The 19161-nt window shown below is 41.5% G+C and overlaps 1 protein-coding gene across 12 annotated transcripts in view; it reads right to left on the reverse strand.

Moving 5' to 3' along the window:
- Window positions 1-18672, reverse strand: part of ubr4 (ubiquitin protein ligase E3 component n-recognin 4) — a 50854-nt gene extending 32182 nt beyond the window's left edge. For 6 of the 12 annotated variants that reach the window (XM_076094236.1, XM_076094237.1, XM_076094234.1 and 3 more), the window contains exons 1-36: window positions 18515-18672; window positions 16783-16880; window positions 16567-16670; window positions 16211-16340; window positions 15753-15898; window positions 15479-15578; window positions 14895-15036; window positions 14557-14681; window positions 14226-14350; window positions 13972-14031; window positions 13607-13797; window positions 13305-13404; window positions 12666-12818; window positions 12078-12195; window positions 11087-11128; window positions 8048-8235; window positions 7754-7910; window positions 7528-7613; window positions 7240-7409; window positions 6212-6491; window positions 5624-5756; window positions 4801-4880; window positions 4588-4716; window positions 4105-4287; window positions 3746-3868; window positions 3420-3649; window positions 3165-3283; window positions 2970-3067; window positions 2540-2697; window positions 2240-2446; window positions 1924-2025; window positions 1741-1841; window positions 1248-1635; window positions 967-1030; window positions 623-814; window positions 61-131 (exon numbers count right to left, since the gene is read on the reverse strand). In XM_076094236.1, the coding sequence (XP_075950351.1) occupies window positions 61-131; window positions 623-814; window positions 967-1030; window positions 1248-1635; window positions 1741-1841; window positions 1924-2025; window positions 2240-2446; window positions 2540-2697; window positions 2970-3067; window positions 3165-3283; window positions 3420-3649; window positions 3746-3868; window positions 4105-4287; window positions 4588-4716; window positions 4801-4880; window positions 5624-5756; window positions 6212-6491; window positions 7240-7409; window positions 7528-7613; window positions 7754-7910; window positions 8048-8235; window positions 11087-11128; window positions 12078-12195; window positions 12666-12818; window positions 13305-13404; window positions 13607-13797; window positions 13972-14031; window positions 14226-14350; window positions 14557-14681; window positions 14895-15036; window positions 15479-15578; window positions 15753-15898; window positions 16211-16340; window positions 16567-16670; window positions 16783-16880; window positions 18515-18639 (5018 nt within the window). In that variant the 5' untranslated portion in view covers window positions 18640-18672. The remainder of the gene's footprint in view (window positions 1-60; window positions 132-622; window positions 815-966; window positions 1031-1247; window positions 1636-1740; window positions 1842-1923; window positions 2026-2239; window positions 2447-2539; window positions 2698-2969; window positions 3068-3164; window positions 3284-3419; window positions 3650-3745; window positions 3869-4104; window positions 4288-4587; window positions 4717-4800; window positions 4881-5623; window positions 5757-6211; window positions 6492-7239; window positions 7410-7527; window positions 7614-7753; window positions 7911-8047; window positions 8236-11086; window positions 11129-12077; window positions 12196-12665; window positions 12819-13304; window positions 13405-13606; window positions 13798-13971; window positions 14032-14225; window positions 14351-14556; window positions 14682-14894; window positions 15037-15478; window positions 15579-15752; window positions 15899-16210; window positions 16341-16566; window positions 16671-16782; window positions 16881-18514) is intronic. The other 6 variants (XM_076094240.1, XM_076094232.1, XM_076094241.1 and 3 more) reach the window with 4 other exon arrangements.
- Window positions 18673-19161: the final 489 nt, after the last annotated feature.

Genomic DNA, 19161 nt, shown 5'->3' on the forward strand with positions numbered 1-19161 from the left:
ACTCATGGTCTGACTCAAGAATGAAACCAAAATCCTAGGGAACAATCAACTTTTCTTTACCAGTGCTGGTTCATGAACTCCTTCTGAGTAATGGTGAAGGTGCAGAGTTTGTTGCAAAGCGAGTCTTCATCCTGTAAAACAACAACAAACATGTTAAGATGTATTGTTCCATTTAGCCCAAGCACAAGTTCTGGCATCTGGATAAAGACATTGTTCAACACCGCCTTTGGAAATGACTGAGAAGGTGAAACCCATTATATGTCATTTTTGTTCTGCTGGACAGTGCCATGATCTAGACTAAGAGGCATACTGTGCACCTCAACCAGAGGGATTTTGCTTCTAATTCAACCTGCAGCAGGAAAACGACAACTAAAACATCTTTCTGAGGCAAGTGGTTAGCAGCAGGTTTAAAGTGCATTTAGATGTGTTATAGTCTATAGTCCAGAGATTGGTCAGATGGGGTAATTCTATTATCGTTTGTCTTTTCCATTTGTTAAAAACTGTAGATTAGATTAATGTTAAGTACAATGCAGTAGTTTTCACAACACATTTCAAAGCATTTTATGTTCAGGTCTGTATGCCGAGCATCTACAAAGGGAGACATGAGGGGATGAGATCTCACAGAGTCCTCTGCTTGGGAATCATCTTCCTCCACTGCAAGTTCCTCCACCCAGTCAGAGTCCACTTCCATGGCCTTCTCCTCTCCCTCCATCAGTATGGCTGAGGTGCCTTGGCCACTGCTTTGCCGCAAGGCATTCATCACATCAGCCAGATAAGAGATGATGTGGCACGAGCACTCCAGCATACTGGCGTGCTGAAATCAAGGAACAGTTACTTGACAGTTATTGGTAAATAAAAACACATTAGGTCAGTGTTTTGAATGGAATTACACCTGGATGAAGTCCAAATAAGGCACTTCTATAAACGGGTGAAATATAACTTATATATATATGTATAAAAACGTACCTTTCCTTGGGATAAGTTTGTGCTCACTTTTTCCACAACATTCTTCTGTGTTAGATACTTTTTGCTGCAGAGAAAAAAAAATAGAGTAATTTAAAAATGAATATTCACAGATTTAAGATTGCTGATTTGATTTATCGCTGGTTGATAATGGCTCAGGGATTAGGACACCCCAATACAAAGTACATTTTCAATCCTTAATAAATACGAGATTCCTTCTACCAAGCAGTTTTTCTGGTGATAACTGATCTGACGACAGCATGTCATTGAAATGTATTTCTTACCATCTGGTCAGCCAGTCGATGGCCGCCCTGTGCAGTTGTAGGTGACCGGCCCCCTGTCCGGCACTGGCCAGCGTGGCCATGATGACCATTAGCTCAGGGAAGCCCGTTCCATCCCCATTGGCCAGCATGTCTGTTGCCATGGGAATGAGTGTGCTGAGGAGGACCGTGCACACACCTTCGCCCACCTGGCTGTTGTCACGCACAATATGCGTGGTGAGCACTTGCAGGAGCTGTCGGTTTTCTTGCACAACTTCCAGCTGCTCGGAGTCTTTGGGCGGGGTGGCCGTCATGCGCGTCAGCCACGACTGCAGACGAGAGGGCTCCACACAGGCCAGCTGGGCCAGAGTGCCACACAGACACAACAGGCTGGGGTTTGGGCTCTTCTCCGCTGGAATGGACAACATCACCATTAGATTTAGGCAATTTAAAGCACTGCCACTTTACAAGAGGCTTGTGAAAAGCTTTCCTTTATTGAAATGAACGGTAGACTTACTGAGCTGGAAAAGCTTGGTGAAGAATTTCAGCACCCTGTTGCAGAACTTTGCCGATAGATTTTCATTGGCTGTCGCCATCATAATCTGGACAAGCTCACCGCTGGAAAAAAGGAGCACAGAATATGTGAGGTAGTGGTATAAATGTGTAAGAATGCGGCCTGTGTCATCAGTTGATCAAATACCTGAATGAAAAGAACTCTTCCATGGCCTTGCGCACTTGAACGCTCTCAAGCTGCCTTTCCAGGTACTGAAGGCATTCCTCAAGGACAGACTCATCCAAACCACTGCAACATGAGCAAAGGTTGATGAGAATCAAGCAAACAATAAATGTGCTGGCAAGTAAAAGAAGACAGTGAGCTAAAACAAGCTCAAAGCTCCACAGTGGGGCGTGAGTTAAGCAATACAAACAGCCGTTTCACGCCACACTGTGGTTTCACGTAAATATCAAACATATTCTTAAGGCTGGTTTATTTCATCATCATGTTACACGTGACATACCTGTTTGGGTCTGAGTGATTGGCAATGATGTTGTAACACCCGGTCACCAAGCGCTCATAGATGCGGGCCAGGAAGGCGTCTGACTCCGACGGGCCGAGGATGCGCTCCAGCGAGGTGCTGCTGATCTCAGCCACACTCTCTGTGCTGCTCTCCAGGAGGAGGGGCAGCAAAGTGCGCACAACCTGCGAAGGATTCAGCTCCTCTGTGCTGAGGAGACAAACACGCAGCAATATTTAATCAAGTTTACAAGTTTTACTTTTTTGTAATATGTTAAATGACTCAGATTTGACAAGCACTTACACAATGAGGTCGCCAGTGAGGCGAACCAAAGAGAGTAAGATGTGTTTGAGAGAAGAGGCCAGAGGCAAGGACTGACAACTCAGCGTGCCCAGGTGAGCTGCTTGGATGGCACTGATGTAGCTCTCTGATGGAATGGTATCATTGGCGAACGCATTTCGCTGACAAAGAAAAAAACAAAAAGAATATTAGTCTCATAATTGCTGGCATACCGAGTAGGGCAGGGCAATATCAGTAAGTCATATCTTGATATTTTAATAAATAACTATTACAGGAGTGGAATAGGAGTGGGTGATCCAAAAAATATTAAATTTACAAATCATCCTTCAAGCTTCGTGCCAGCCCACTGGTATAAGAAAAGGCTCCTATATACTCTCCTATATAAACTGCTTACAGCCACACTGAACCTTAATCAACAACTAGACTCACGTACCCATGAACCAATGTTGGGGAACTCATTGGTGTTGATGCCGTTCCAGGTCTCACATATTGTCTGTACAGCCGATGGTAAGTTCTGCATAATAGTATGACCTGTGGAGTTTCATTAGAAGTTGAGGTTGAAACAGTGAGTGGACAGAAAGGTTGTGAAAGTGAATGTACCGTTTTACACTTTAATTCTTCCACATACCCAGCTGGTTGGCTTTGCAGCGGGTGGAGCCAATGGACAGAACTGCAGCATAACCTTGGAGCTTGGCATCCGTCAGCTTGTTCTCCCCTTCCTCTGGGATGTTCATTAGTAGGTAAGACCTGGTCATGACAAGTTTTTTTTTTTTTTTTAAGAACAAGGAGTCCAGCTTGCTATACTTAATACGTGACCTAGATGAGCATGTCTGATGTTCACAGTTAAGCAAAGTGCAGAAGTTAAGAGGGATCGCTTTCTCACCTTGTGAAGGCCGTGTAAACATCAGTGAGCTGCAGTGTGGCAGGCAGTAGGTTCTTCGTGATCTCCGATGTCTTGTGGGCGTCTGCTTCAATGGCAACCTTGGACATATGCTCATCTAGAGAAACCTGCACTTTTGAGATGACTGCGTCCAGTGTATAGATGGCTTGTAGAGAAGGTAACTGATCAAGTGGAAGGATGGCGTTTGGGTCTACGCCGGAGAAGGTAGAAATCTGCAACGGAACCAAGTTGCCCAAGAGTGACAGTCAAAACGTGGTTTGGAAAACAATCGATACAAAAATCAACAACGGTTGTGTTGTAATCATTACCTGTCTGGCAATGTACTCCTCTGCTAGCTCCACGTCATATTTAACGGTGCTGCACTTAGCAGCAGTCATCTCAACCAGAGAGGCTGCTTGCTCTGCTGTCATTCCCTGCTTCACCAAGTGCTCCTGTCCGTGATGACATGGGTATAGTCATACATTAAAATAAACCACAATTTATAAAAGACGATAGATACTACATAACAGGATTATGGATACAGTACAGTGTAAGATGTCAATAATCATTTGATCTAAATTTGACAGCTTTGAAAACAGTTGAATGTAATATTTTTTGAAGTCATTCATTTGTTTTGTCATCTCCCATGCTCATTAGCATTCTTTAGGACCATCAGGTATCAACAGACCTTGATCCAGTTCACGTAGGTAGACACCCGGAGACGTGCGGACCATCGCAGTGTGTGCAGGATGTCACTCTCGCCGGGATCGCTGCAGCCAGTCTTCAGCTGCTCCATGTAGGCTTTTGACGGCGGTAAAACACCCAGAATCCTCCACAGTATCAGGAAGTAATACTGAAGGGAGCATGCCTCCTGTGCAGGTTGATACACAAACATGCACTGTTTATTAATTTGCACTCAGTTAATGTCAGGGCTGAAGTTTATTAAGTTACTATTGATTAAAACTGACCGGTCATGCTTCACATTAAAAGCCTTTTAAAATCAAACAACTAGGGAAGGCTCTAATTTTAAGCACATTGAAAAAGAGCAGTCAATTTCAAATTGTATGGGAATGATGAAGGTGGAGCCACGAAGAGTTGGTATGTTAAAGCACTGAGCAGTACTGGGATGCCCCCTGCATCATGGACTGGTCTACCCTGTTCATGTTCTCACCGTAGGAGTGATTGGCTTGCCCTCTTGTCTTCTTGCTGTGTCAAACTGAGAGCCTGCAACCAGGAGTGAGACGAGCCACGCATACAGCTCATCATATTTAACTGCTCCACTGAACAGCTTTGGGAAGACCTACCAGAAGAAAAAAAAAAAAGAGTTATGTTTGAATACAATTCAAATTGTTCACTCACACACACACACACACCAAAGTCTCACCTTGCTGTCCAGTCTGCTGATATCATCTTCAGATGCTTCCGGGGACAGAACGCAGTAGAATTTGGGCTGAACATTTGAATCTAAGAAAGGTTGAAAACAGAACAGATTATTCTCTCATCTACTACCACCATAGCCTCATCTTCTTCACAGGTAACAACACAAGAATCCAGACCACATGAAATACATGTCGCCATCTCGGCTTTTTGCAACCAAATGCTGAATAAGACATTTTTAGGAGACCGAACAGGTCAACAATAAACTTTCATGAACTGGAAACACACTGTGAAAGGGTTTAAGTTGTAAGACGAAAACACAAACAACTCCAAGACCAGACAACTTTGTGGTAGAGACCTGTCAATCACAAGGCAGCCACACCCTAAAGCATACCCTGCTTTATGTCGATCTAATTTAAATGAGACTATAATTTACTAAATAAACATCATGCTGTATTGAAGAAGACTTGAAGCTAACAATTGAGACCATAAAGTCATGTTTACAATGCTTACTGGGTCAATAAATTAAGTGAGAAGTAGGGTCATTTTCTGAGACTTCTATACAATCTAACTTCTTTTTGCAAGCAGAGGAGTTGCCCCCTGCTGGCTCTTAGAAAGAGAGCCAGTTGAAGGCACCGCAATGGCTTCACTTTTCAGACCCAGAGGTTGCCGTCTTTCTGTTCTGTTCAGTCAACGATGACAGATACAGGAACACTAAGTGACCCAGTTAGTTCTACATAATGGCACGGGAACGAGCACATGTCTTAATACAATATGTCATGCTTTGGCCAGAGGGTTAAAAAAAAAAGCATTTCCGTCATTGGTCTTACCTGCTGAACAGTGTTTGGCCCAGTTCTCCTCCACCTCTTTGAATCCGTAGTAAAGTGGGATGCCGCTGCGTTTGCCCCCGTCCTGAACAGAACTCGGCCCAGTGGATGGTGGGGTCAGTAGGTTATACTGCACCTGTAAATAATGTCCATGAGAGAGAGAAGCTTAACTTCCAGTGCTACACACATAGTCACATTTATTCAAAGATTGAGCATTGGCATAAAGATGATTTATACTCATTTTTGTTTGGCAGGTAAATCAAATAACTCAAAACAAAAATTTACCGAATCTGGAAACCATAGAAATAAGTTAATCTGTGGTTTTATCAAGATGTGTAGCCAATAACTGCTCCAAAGGAAATGAATAGGAAGGTGACTGTGGGGATATTCATATAATCAAATGTGCCTTATGTTATATTCAAGATGGGATCTTTGAGGTTGCTCTGGATTGGAGAAAGATTAAATCTATTTATTTGCTGAAACAGTATTTTACTTAGTATAAAAAGTAACAAATATATAAATCAAATAGATAGATCTACACTTAATCTACGCTATTCATCAGGACAAGACAAATTAAAATAAGCAGTTAACCTGTTCAAAAAGGTACAGCGGCGCCCTGGAGTAGTGGCGCAGCAGGTAGTCGAACACTAGACAGAGGCGGGCCAGGTTGAGCGGCACAGCCTTCAGCTGGGCGTCTTTGCTCTGAGCCACTTCAGTGATGGCTTGTGTGACCAGCGTCAGGACGGACCGCCGGCCGCGCTCCGACAGATTGTGGAAAAGCAGCAGTAGCAGCTGGAGGTGCTCGACATTAAGGTCGTCTTCTCCGTGCACAGAACTCTGGATGGTGTGCTGCTTCAATGTTCCCAAAAATCTATAAGAGCAGGAAAGGAAAGGCAGCAGAAAGGAGAAATAGGTAAAGAAAAGAAAAAGTAGAATAAACTATGTGCAATTATAAGCTCGTCTTTGTTTTAACAAGCACATTTCTATCTATTCCCACAGCACTGTAAAAGGTGTGTCCCCTTTGGTCACTAATAATGGTAGATACTGACATACTGCCTAACTTAAAATGGCCTTTCCTTTCTACCCATCTTATACAACACGGAGGACAAAGTGAAGGAGAGCATTTTCTGTCAGCACTCTCTAATGCGTGGTTGATGCTTTCCGTAGAGAAGCTGGCACGAGGTGAATTACATAATCACAGCTTGAGCACAGGCTCCGCTCGTTGTCGCAGTGCTTTTTGTATTTAAGTGCCCGCTGCTCACAGGGCTTTTCAGACACGACGGTCCCAAAATAGTTTACTGATAAAAGCACTATTAACACGTCTGAGGATCTTTACAAAGACAGACAATTTGTATTTAAATTTAGAAACAGGAGGTCTTACCAATCTACATCTTAGTTATTATTTTGCCAGGGACATTCAACCGTTGCTTATTATAATGCATTCAATACTCTACATCTTTCTTTACAGGGCTTGTATAAAGGTGATAAATGATGTCCACGAATAGGAGATACGAGTTTACAGCTCATTTAAATTCTTCTTGCCTCGTCCACGTATAAACACAGCTGGTGACACTATATTGAATATATGAACCAGAGGAGAACTGCAATGGCTGCCATACCTTTCCCAGACTTTCATACACTCGGGCACATCCGGCTCTCCTTGCAAGCTGGCTTTGTGCTGCCATATGAGGAGAAGTCTGGAGAGCACTGATAATGACTGAGGCTGAATGTACAGAGGCCAGGGACCCTCGGAAAAGGGTGCAACACCCAACTGCTGAAGAAGGGTGCTCTGGAAAATACAAGAGACACAATTATAAGTCTGACATTGAATAAACAATTCAGAAATAATAGGTTCATTAATGAGTTACTCGCAGGGTAGATACTGGCATAAAACAAATCCCTCTTACCTGCAGGGCTGGGGATGGAAGATCTGATGTTACCAGGGTGTGGTTGAAATGATACAGAGCTAAAGAAAACGCTTCATCTGAGGAGCCTGAGGAGAACAAAGAGCATTAATCCCAGCAGCATGCTTTGCTTACTACACCATTCATTAGCTACCAAGCCAACAAAGGGAAATTAGGGTAAAATTTGAGATCATTTTCATGATAAGCAGTTTTTTTTCTTCGTGTGTACCTTTTACATCTTTGTCCACGTCTTTGATGATGCTGGCGAGTGTAGCCATGTGCTGCTCTGTCAGAGACACGCTCAGGTAGTTGCGGATGAAGTTGTTCCTGGACTTGAGCATTGAGGTGGTGATGAAGTTCAGAATGCTGGAAGCTAAACTGAGGAACTTTAGGAACAAAAAAAACAAAAATATGAGTTGCTGGCTTGTCACACGTAACAAACATTATAAAAAAAAAAAATACATGTGCCGTTTAGACTGGACTTAATGCCGCAGCATTGTTCTGTTTGTTGTCAGGTACACACCAGTTCTGGGTCTTTACGTCCAGCTAAGATGTTGCCATTCTCACTGGGATTCTGCTTGCTGGGGCTCTTCAGTCTGGGAGAAGTCTCCAGAGGTGGGGGTGGGGGAGGGGGCGGGGGAGCGACTTTGTCTTTGGTGGGAGAAATGGTCTCTTCAAACCAAAGCCCCAAGATGGGTTCGCTGTCATCATCTGCAGACAAAACAATTTACATGAATTTCTTTGAGTGAGAAACATCCCAAGACATCACAAGGTATTTGTGGAGTGGCAGTGGTGTGACCAAAAGACAAAATGTGAAAAGTTGCAACCTGGTTACACCTATGACACTGTGAAGGCGGTGGACACGAGCCAAAGACGGCGGTAAAGAGTGAACATATAGACATCCTGTTGGTGAATATCCACTTAAAGAAAACGACAGTTTTTCTCAAGAAATTCACTTTCAATTGTTATCACTGACAATAAGGAAGAGCTCATTTATTGTATTTCCCTTTTTCTGGACTATACTTGTCATTACAACAGGCAGTGGAATGATAATGACAGGGCTCATGCTGGAGTGGGTCCCGATGTAATTCTGGTTGATGAAAAACTAAAAGAAGGCTTTCGACAGTGTTCCGCGCTCGCGTAACCTATTATTATAAAGGTTATTATAAACTAAAGGTTTTCAGATTTGTGTAGCTCCAACAGATTCCCAGAATTTATGAATAACTTCTATTAAAATATACGTATTTATATAGCAGGCTATATTGAGTTCATAGCTGCCTTTCTGTGTGTGTGTGTGTGTGTATATATGTGCTATTGGCAACAATGAGACAGACAATGCTATTCAGGTTGCCGCTTGATTTAAAACATGTATTGAAACTCTAATGGAAGCTGAACAATATGTGCTGAAGTGAAAACACATCAGTGCTGCATTATTACACAGCAGAAAGCACCAACAGGCCACAGGCATCAGACATATCTAAATTTATATGCAATACATTAGCTACAAATTAACAATTCTTTTTTAAAATAAGATAGATCTCAATTTTGCGAGCTCTTGACATTTTTATGCACTGGATTAAATATTATTTTGGTGTAATACTACAATACTAGCAGTGGCAGTATGGAAATGAACTGCTAAGTATGCTCTGAAGTGATGCAAATAAACTAAAAATAATAAAAAGAAATAGAAAATATATAGAAATAGAAAATATAGAAATATAAATTGTCTCATCTAAGAGAATGTGCAAAGAAAGCAACCAAGTCTTTGAGGCCCAAAAGGTCTCTTTCTTCAGTTTGACTGCTTCCCTCTTCAGGTGTTTCACAGGTTCTTTGGTTTGATGCCGTTTCATCTACCGTTTATCTATTTGGAAAAGCCATGAAGATTTCATCATGGCAGACTTTGTTTATATGTCCCCGACCTCCCATGAGAAACAGGAAGAATTCATTTGAATGAGGGATTTGAAAGGAGCCTCTGTCACGACTTAGATAGCAGCTCTGTTCCTCTCTTTATCCGAGTGCAAAACATGTCGGCAGGTCTGGTTACAGGACTATAAAGTCAATCATCAATCTAGTGTTCTGCTACTAATTACCACTACCTCAAGCGCAAACAGTGTTTGTCATGAATAGTCTATGACTAGCAGAGAACACCCTCCAGGTTTTTCATCGTTTCCCACATGTGCATATAAGGCTACATCCACAGTAATAAGTTTCCCTTTAAAACCGGGGCTTTAAAATGAAAAACGATATACGTCATGTGGCTAGATACTCAAAGATGTTGTTGTTTGCTTGGGCACAGATAACTGTGCAAGCCTTCCGCCACAGGCTGCTACATACAGAGTTGATCCTCCAACACAGCAGCACAGCAGTTTGTTTTTGAGTCATCCCACACCCACTCAACGCCTCTCACCCGGGACAACTCCAGGAATTAAAATAAAGTTGAGCTTAAATCCTGGATTTTTGGTTCCAGACCCGGTTCCGTGTGTACAGGTGGAGCCCGACTACATCTAGTTTATCACTCGGTCTCCTTCCCCATCAGAGAGGTTGCATCCTAAAATGTAGTTCATTTTGCCAGGGGTTGGTTTCCTGAAGACTCCTAACTGACAACACACTGAACTCTCCCCCCTATCACTCTGAATGGTGGCCCCACAAGGCTTCCTATTTCAGGAGCTATCAATCAATGAAATGTATTTTAGTAACATTAGACTTGAAAACCATCTCAAAGCAGATGTACCCAGTTGAGGTGTCTACAGATTAATTCAAACACAGAAACAACATTTAAGTGTGAAAAGAACACCACTTTGAGTTGATATTCACATCGGCATGCAACAAACAAAAAATCAAAACTTTCCGGTGACAGCAAGACGTAGCAGCGTGTTTAAGCCCTTAGTTTACAAGCACAACTTGAATTTACTGTGTTCAAGAATAATACCACCGTTTTGACATGGGTCCTACATTACTGTTGTATTGAGGACGTTTTCTGTCTGATGAGTAATGTAATGACAAGTAAGAACAATGTGTTGGTCAATGAAGAAATGAATAAGATCTGAGATAAGGAATATTACCACAATCATTTTAAATATTTACTTCAGTATAGATGCATTACTAAATGTAAAAAAATTGTCAACATTAACTACAAGTTTGCATTAAAGTTTTCCAGGACGAGGCAGACTGGATGACAAATGGGGGATTTTTTTAGGACAGAGCTCTTGAAAGCACCGTGGTCAACCCGACTGGTCAGCAACTCTTCAATTATTTACCCAGCTCTAATCTAAGGGTTTTAATATTTGCAAAAACAATAATGTGCTCCTACATGTCAACACTGCTGGTATTGTCCTTTTGAACCATACGGAGCCACAGATGAATCTCTTTGACAAAACATTGTCATAATCACGTTCATTTCAGTCAATAGCAGCGTTCAGACTCCTCATCTGTGGCTCTGTCACTCTCTCAGCTATTAGGGCGACAGCTCAGAGCCCAGATTGTGAGACAAACAATAACAAAATGAATCTAGCACAGTGAAGTGGACACCAAGTCTTTGACCTGAGGACAGAAAGCTGCTGACCTGAGACACAAGCTGCACTTGTCTTCTCCTGTCTTCTCTCTGCTGAAATAGTAGACACTGTCAACTACACTGTCGCATCGTGCGATGAAGGGACAAAAGATTTGAATGACATTACTGTGTGTGCGTGAGTATGTTTCAGGGCCGATAACCAATAATTATGTTTGCTGTGAGGATGACGGATATTAATCTCAGTAATGTGAAAATGAAGAGAAAAATAAATATGCATTTTTAGATCGTCACGTTATTTTTTTTTCTAATACAACGCCAACGTTTAGAGAGCCCTCAGCATCCCTTGAATGAAGACATTCGTTATTGTAATCTTGTTTCAAAGTACCTTCGATTATCTTTTGAATATGACTAATTCATGCCAGATATTGTCTCCTTATTGACAAGCATGTATGGGCTACAAAAAACATTAAAATAAGTTAACATACTTTCGGACTAATTGCTGGTTTCCCTAAAGCCCTCCACCGTTTTGAAAGGCTTGTAGTTCAGTAAGTTGATGTTGAATGTTTGCTGGTAAATTGCTGGTACTGCCCTCCATACTTATGGTTAAGGAGCAGAGTAGTCGACGACTTGAATAAAATAGAACTTTCAGTCCTTTTCTTTCTCTCCATTGGCCTCTGTGCTCTGCTGTCAGCTGTGTGTGCGTGTGTGCGTGTGTGAGTGAGTGAGTGAGGAGTGAGTGAGGAGTGCGCAGCCCCATCATGTCTGAGTCCTCTACTCTTTTCAAGTTATATCAACTGTTTAATTCTTCATGCCTTTAGTGCTGCTGATGCAATACCATCAATGCTGTGAAGATCAATTTGTGTATTGTTTCTGTTATCATCAGTGCAAGGATTAAAGCAGAAATGATGCCCAGACAACAGCCAGAGGTATGATTATTTTTTTAGAGCTGCTATGTGAGTGCATACTGTAGCATGACTTTTATATTTTAAGGAGGCTTTCTAAAGTGTTGATGTAATTGCTGGAGTCCAGAATGATGAAGTACCTTGACTGCTGTCCTCCTCTGTGCTGCTGAAGTCATCCTCATAGTAGGTGTTTGAATCTGTAGAAGCGCTGGCATCACTGCTGACTGAGCCCTTCCTCTGGCGCTGGAGAACACAAGCCTGACGGAAGCAAAAATAACAATCTTAATGATGATCATACTTTTTGATACTTTAATCTATTTTCAATCCGACACCAATTTTATTAACAAGGCAGTATGTAGAGGACAAAAACAGCTGCCAAAACATCCTCCATCATGTTGTATCACATTTGTCTCTGTATATTTAGTTGCACCTTTGTCTTTCTGAACTATGCTACCGTGTGTGTTATGTTGCATTGTACAGATAAAACAGAATTACTTGAAGAAATGTTTTCTTATTAAACAAAATGAAAAAGTAAATTCTTTAGAAAGAAACAAAGGATGTGGGAATTAGGCTTCCCCTTGAGGGAAGCTGACAGAAACTGCATCTTTTGACCTTTTGTGTGTTTTCCCAAAAGCAGCACAAGCACTTTTCTATTTGTGAGGGGGAAATTAATAAAACTACCGGTAATTATGTAAATTACAGGTTATGAAAACATATAATGAGCGCACCTTTTTGTAGGAAGTGAAGAGAAGGGTGAAGAGTAGATTGGTCAGGGGGACGGAGTCGATGAGCCGTTGGACCCTCTGGATGGAAGTGCTCTGTGCCATGATGTTGAGCTCAGCTGGGGGCCCATCACTCGCCCAACCCTGCAGGAAACATGGCTTTAAAGAAATAGAAGGTTCCTTTTGCGTTCGTTTGTGACAGGTTTTCATTGTACGTTTAGATCCATTGCATTATTATTTCAAGCAAATAAGACAACTTTCCTTTCATTAATTCTATTTTCTCAGCTTTGTTTGTATAGAATAATTGCTTTGCATACAGTGAATGAGTAGTGAGTAAAGACTGGAATAGTCAAATTAAGTTTGACTGGATTACAAACGTGCATGTTTGCTTTTGTTTACCGTAAAACACGAGACATGATTTAGCAAAAAAACCTGAGAAGCCATTCAGAATGAGAAGTCAACAAGTTGACCTTTTACACTCATTGTAATGTTTTCAGCGGAGGCTTTATGTATACAATCACAACAATGAAATGCGTTTATATGATGCGATGAGTACAACAGTAAGACACTTGTGTAAAATAATAATAGATATTTACTTTAAAATACAGCAAATAGTGTGTGTGTTTTGATTGTTTCTTGACTTACCCGGTGAAGAGCCTCAACTTGCAGATCCTGGAAAAGCGAAGTCAAAAGTTTGATGGCGTGGTTTGCCAAGATAACGGACAAAACACCAAAGCCTTGGTGCCTTCAGGAAAAAAAGAAAAAGACAAAAATAATGAATGCATACAAATCACTTTAAGTGTGACCATTTTCTTAAAATGTAATAATAAAATAAAGATTACAGATCAGAGATATCACTGCATAAACGACATAAACAAAAAAAACAAGACAAATCTGAGCCGCAGTGAAACTACAAACATTATATCAACTGATTTTGTATTCATTACCCTTTGCCAGGACCAAGTTTAGGCGATCCCGCGCCATCCTTGGTGCGAGCAGCAATATCACGGACACGCAGGGCAGCCAGGGGATCCTTCTCTTTGCCTTTATCCGCCAGGGCAGTGGGGCTCAGGTTGAGGATCAGGTACAGGCTGTTTAACAGGCACCAGGCTCCAAGCAGCTGGAAGTTCTGATAATGCTGGAGTACACAGATAAGAACAACAATAAAAAACGATCACAAAGAATGTATTTTATAAAAAAAAACTGACAAATTTCTGTGCTTTAACTTCAAAAACAGTTCACATCTGAAGTGGCCAGTCGGCATTATTTAAAAGGCACTGAACTTGTTCTTCTTTACTATTCTAGCACTCACCTCTCCTCCGGCTCTGCGGGAGTTGCTGATGGCTTGTCCAATCATTTCATAGATCTCCAGCTGTTGCAAACACAACGTTTGTACTTGTTACCATTTTAAATGTGCTGTATCTCGTTACAAATGCTGGCAAGGAAGTAAACAAGTAACTCTCTGGGCCCATGTAAAACTTGAGAGTAGCAAAAGTCTCAATGTAGCTAATAACTCATAACTAATATGCGAGCATACATTGAGAATGTTGTACTCATAATACTCACACATTTCTGGACAATTGTGGCTGCGTCATTTTCATAGTCCTCCTCTTTCGTGCCGGTGGAGGCTGAGCGAAGCTGCAAGCCGCTGCCCACCTGCAGAATAGCCATGCATGTGGCCACACTCACACCTAAACGGGTAAAAATAGTATGTTTTTAGGCTCAGTCGTGGTTGTTCCAGCTGCTGCTGGTACATTCAAACACATGTCGTATTGCACTGCTTTATGGTCTATTGTTTGTAGAAGAAATCTGGTATTGCTGTCCTGTCTACAATTCCTCCGAGTTGGAATTACTGACAGTATCATTTTTGTTTTACCAACAGGGAGTTATCACCTACCAGCATAGAGACAGCTCAAAGCCAGCACGGTCATATCCAGTAATCTCCCTGGTGTCAAGGGCTCCAGTACAGGCAGGGAGAGCGTGTCCAAAGCCATGGTGACGTCTATCACCAGGGAATGAAATCTGGAGATGGGTTTGAAGTACGGAATGGTAATTTAATGTTTGAGAGAAAACCAAAATACACTAGTAATCAAACACAGATGCAGAAACATAAACAGACAATATTGCAACGTCAAAACAAATGATATAACTTTGTAAATTATCATAAAATAAAAAAGTATCTAAAATGTGACTTCAGAACATTTTGAACTCAGACAATCTGTTTTATTAAATTACCCATTGCGGACCGCAGTGGCATCAGCCACCGTAGCCGGCATGATAAAGAAAGAGTTGGCTGATACAGCATCCTGGAAACGGTTGATGTAGCGCAGAAAGTAGGGCAGGTTGAGACACACTCGCAGCAACTTCTCAGACCCACCTGGAAATGATGGGGAAAAAAGAATGATTAGCTCCAGTAAGAAAAGAACAAAACTGACACACTAGTGTCGAGTCATGTGGCCTGAAAAGGTCGAGGGAAAATGCACTGAGCCAAGATTCTGTTAAATGACCAGCAGGATACACTGCGAGGTGATTGATTCACACTTAAAACACTGTGTGTGTGTGTCTCTGTTTTATACATTTACACACGTGAGCAAATAGATGACACAGAGAGGCCCTAAAGTTCCAAATTGACATTCAATTTGGAACTAACAGCCTAGAAATCATAATCTGACATGGGGGTGAATACTTCAAGGCTGTATTAATAAAGAGATGTATATCCTCAGGAAATGTTCATTCATCGTGTTTCAACACAGTCGGGGAAACTTTTAAATCATGACACGTTAACAGTAACATTATCCAACAAAGCACCAACCACTCACCAAGTTCCTGTAGGTTTGACACATTCTGAGAGACGAAGGCGTTTTTCATTTTGGCCTGAAAAGCTTGATCTGTAGTTTGGTCATCGCAATCACTCTCAGCCTGGAATTGGAGAGAGATATATATTTTAAACAGAAAATCATGATTAATTACAACCTTATGTTGATTTTAATTTTGTATATGGCAACTTATATTACAGGTTCGTTTATTTTCACTGATAAGAAGAAAATGAAACAAGTTGTTGATGCAGCTGTGGAGCTGATCTGGAACACTTGCCTGCATGTGCGCTGCTGACGGGGAGGCCAAGATGGTGGTAAGGTCAGGGTTAAAAACTGAAGTCAGTTGATTAAAGAAGTTCATTTGTACTTCTTTATGTCGAAGCTCTGGGTTCACAGCACTGGGCAACTCCTTCTGGTCTTCCACTATGAAATGAACAAGGAAGGACACCATTTTTTCACGCAGCAAAGCTTTGAAGATTTCTGCCTGTAGGATGATTATGTCCATTTTTTAAGTCTGTCAGGACAAACATCAACAATGTCACTGAACAATCACTACACCAGTCAATGTAAGACAAATGAACTAATAAAATAATTATAATAACCAATGCATAAGCCAGCGGGGCCACTTCATTTCTCAGATTTGAATGGCTCCGTTTCAGTTTCTGTTGTCAGTCAGAGGCGGCTCACGCTACGGCGCCAAGTGCGAACACAAACAAAGCTTCGAGGGACACTTACCATCTGAAAGGGTCTTGACGGTTTGAGGCAACTTGGCAGATTTCATCATAGCAGTGAAAGTAATGATTTCTGTGCGATCTAGTCTGCTGCAGCCCGTGCAAAGTCCTTTTATTAGAAGAATCAGGTGTTTCTGAGGAAAAATGAACAGTATCACTCAACTAAATAATGTCCTCTAATGAACTAATCAAAATGTAAAACCAAACACACAAGATTCAACACAACTAAATCGAGACAAAGTGGCTGACAGAGAAAACATAGCTATATTTTGTCTGTGGCTAGTCCTATCTCCTGAAAAACAACGTATCAGTTGAATGCCGTCCTACGTTACAATCTCTCGTGCAGTTTGTTTCTCTCACCTGTGATACTGCACATGCCTCATCAGGGTTCTCCAAGCGCAGCAATGAGAATTCAATCAACACTTTGCACGCCGCAGCAACCGAAAGCAGCTGGTTTCTCGGTACTAGAGAGACAGAGCAGAAGTTATTTGCTGGCTGGAAGAAACAACCTGTAAGATTTAAATATTTGGGCTGAATGGCAGTATTACACTAAAGAGAAAAATGAAAGATACATACTTTGCCCACATACTGTGGTGATGTAGTGTGCAGAGAGTGCCACAAATGAGGAGTAGAAAGGCTCATATTGTTTGTCGTGGTGAAGGATGTCCGATTCACTGCAAATGACAAGTGAATTATCGCATTAAACGCTGTCAAATAGGAATTTATGTAGAACATTTAGAGCATTTTACGCAGCAGAGTTAAGAGAGAACAGAAAGATGAGGACGATTGTATAAGACACTTAAGTCCACTGATAGCATTTAGCTATAAATTAGGAATATGGTAAATTATGGAAAGACCTTCATTTTTGCTCATCATCCTGACAGTCTACAGATCTCCCAACCACTGAAATGTGCTGACCCGTGAAGCGAAAGACCAAACTTTCCAGTTGTAAACATAAACATTTCTTTTAAAATATCACACTACTCTTGTAGCACTCACTCTGCATTATATAACTATTCATGTTTACGATGTTTAAAAGAGTTATATGGTCAATAAAACATTGCTGAAATGCTTTGGATGTGATGGTGTAGCTACTGAGTGAGCATCAGAAGTCAGACACATCAGACGTGTATACAAGTCCAGTTGGATGATTCGTTTGAAAACGAAACTAACAGCCATGATTGCAGCATTGCTGCTTATATTTTCAGGTTGACTGTTGCTTTGGAAATCGAAACTAAACAACTAAACATCGCAAGAAGCTCTTCAGTTTACCCAGAGGGATCAGCTGATGTCACCACTGAAAATGAGCGTCAAGAGTGCCAAGACAACCTGGCTGCTGTGAAACGTTGGGTGCTACTGAACTGATAATCACTTCATGGTGGTGGATTGGTAGTTTGCGAAGCGAAATGTGCACGTTTTGCGATCAAATTAACTAAAGGTTCCCGGAAATAAACGACGTTAATCCTGGCCCTAACACTCCTTCCCCCTGCGTGACTGGCACTGCACCAGCTTCCTCGTAGTGTAGCACAACCGTGACACATGTTCCTCACGACATTTAGCCTTGCGTATAGTTACAAAGCAGCCATATTGACCAAATATAGTTTTATTGAAAATACATTCACGGCGACCCATGGCTACCTCATCAGAAATGAGTAGAGTGTAATGTTACAAGGACCCCGCCTACTTCCAGCCCAACTACAGACACAACAGCTAACGTTAAACTGACAACCCTGTTAATCACTTTATGTATAACGTGTGTATTGACGTGACGAGAGTAGACAGGATGTGGCTCAAAACATAACCGAATATAATGGAGCCAACTTGTGAGAGCTGACGTAGTCAACAATTACTATGACTGGGCTATTTCAACGTTACCCAATCATTATGGAAGGCCCCTTGGGTAGCTTGCTTGCTAATGTTTCTGTTAGCTAGCTAATGATGAGGCAAATTTTCTTAACGTACCACTGCGACAGCGACTGGCGATTGCACAGCAATGCATTAAAGATCAATGTCCACTAGTTATAACTCGAGCCGTATTTCAAACAGTTTATGGGCAAGCTAAATAGCATTTTGAGTAAGTTAGCTAACATTAGCATATTAGCTAACGGCAGCAACTGACTCGATGCCAATACAAGTTAAGCTCATGTAGCTTGCTAGCCGCTAACGTTAGCTAAGCGGGTAACAATTGCCATCGAACTTAACCAACCAAGCTAACTTAGCATGTTAGCCGGCCAGCTCACTCATGGGTGGAGGCGGCTACAATTTGAGCAAATAAAGACACGCCATGTCACGCCAGACAACCGGTTACCTGTTTATTATAGACCCAATAAGCTGAGGTAGCTCTTTCGTTTCAAAAGCGGTGTACGAAGCTGATAAAAGCGGCCGTACTGCCGCTGTCCATTCGTGTTCCCCATCTCCTCCGCTCGACGCCATCTTGAAATCCCATAGAAAAAAACTGCTACTGTACTGAAGGAAGAAACTGTGAAAGTGAATCACAGGGGGCGCTCACAACACACCACAGGTCAACACTACATTTCAGCAAACAATTACTCCGTTTGCCCCCAATAAACAGTTTTTCATCCTAGGGTTAATACAATTCCCAATTTGTTCATACAAATAAAATAATGGCTTTTTTCATTACATTTTATGCCATTTAATACCTCATATAGGTGTATACAGGTCACTCATTTCTTGTATTTACTCAATGCATCGTTCCCATCTAACAACACATTGTTTATTTTACTGTGGGTATTTTAACAGTCCTGTAAATTAATAGGTTATCCATGAATAGGTTTTTTTTTTTTTTATTTGACTGAAATCTGAGCAGCAACCAAGGAAAGAATTCTGGTCTCCTTTATCCCGATTTCTGACTGCGTAAACAAATGGTATTTAGATAAGAACGAGTTTTATTTCATCACATCTAATTAAAACTATGTTGTATTAGAACTTTTGTGG

This window comes from Anarhichas minor, unplaced genomic scaffold, assembly GCF_050575085.1.
Source record: "Anarhichas minor isolate MPS153535 unplaced genomic scaffold, ASM5057508v1 ptg000003l, whole genome shotgun sequence".
Lineage (NCBI taxonomy): Eukaryota > Metazoa > Chordata > Actinopteri > Perciformes > Anarhichadidae > Anarhichas > Anarhichas minor.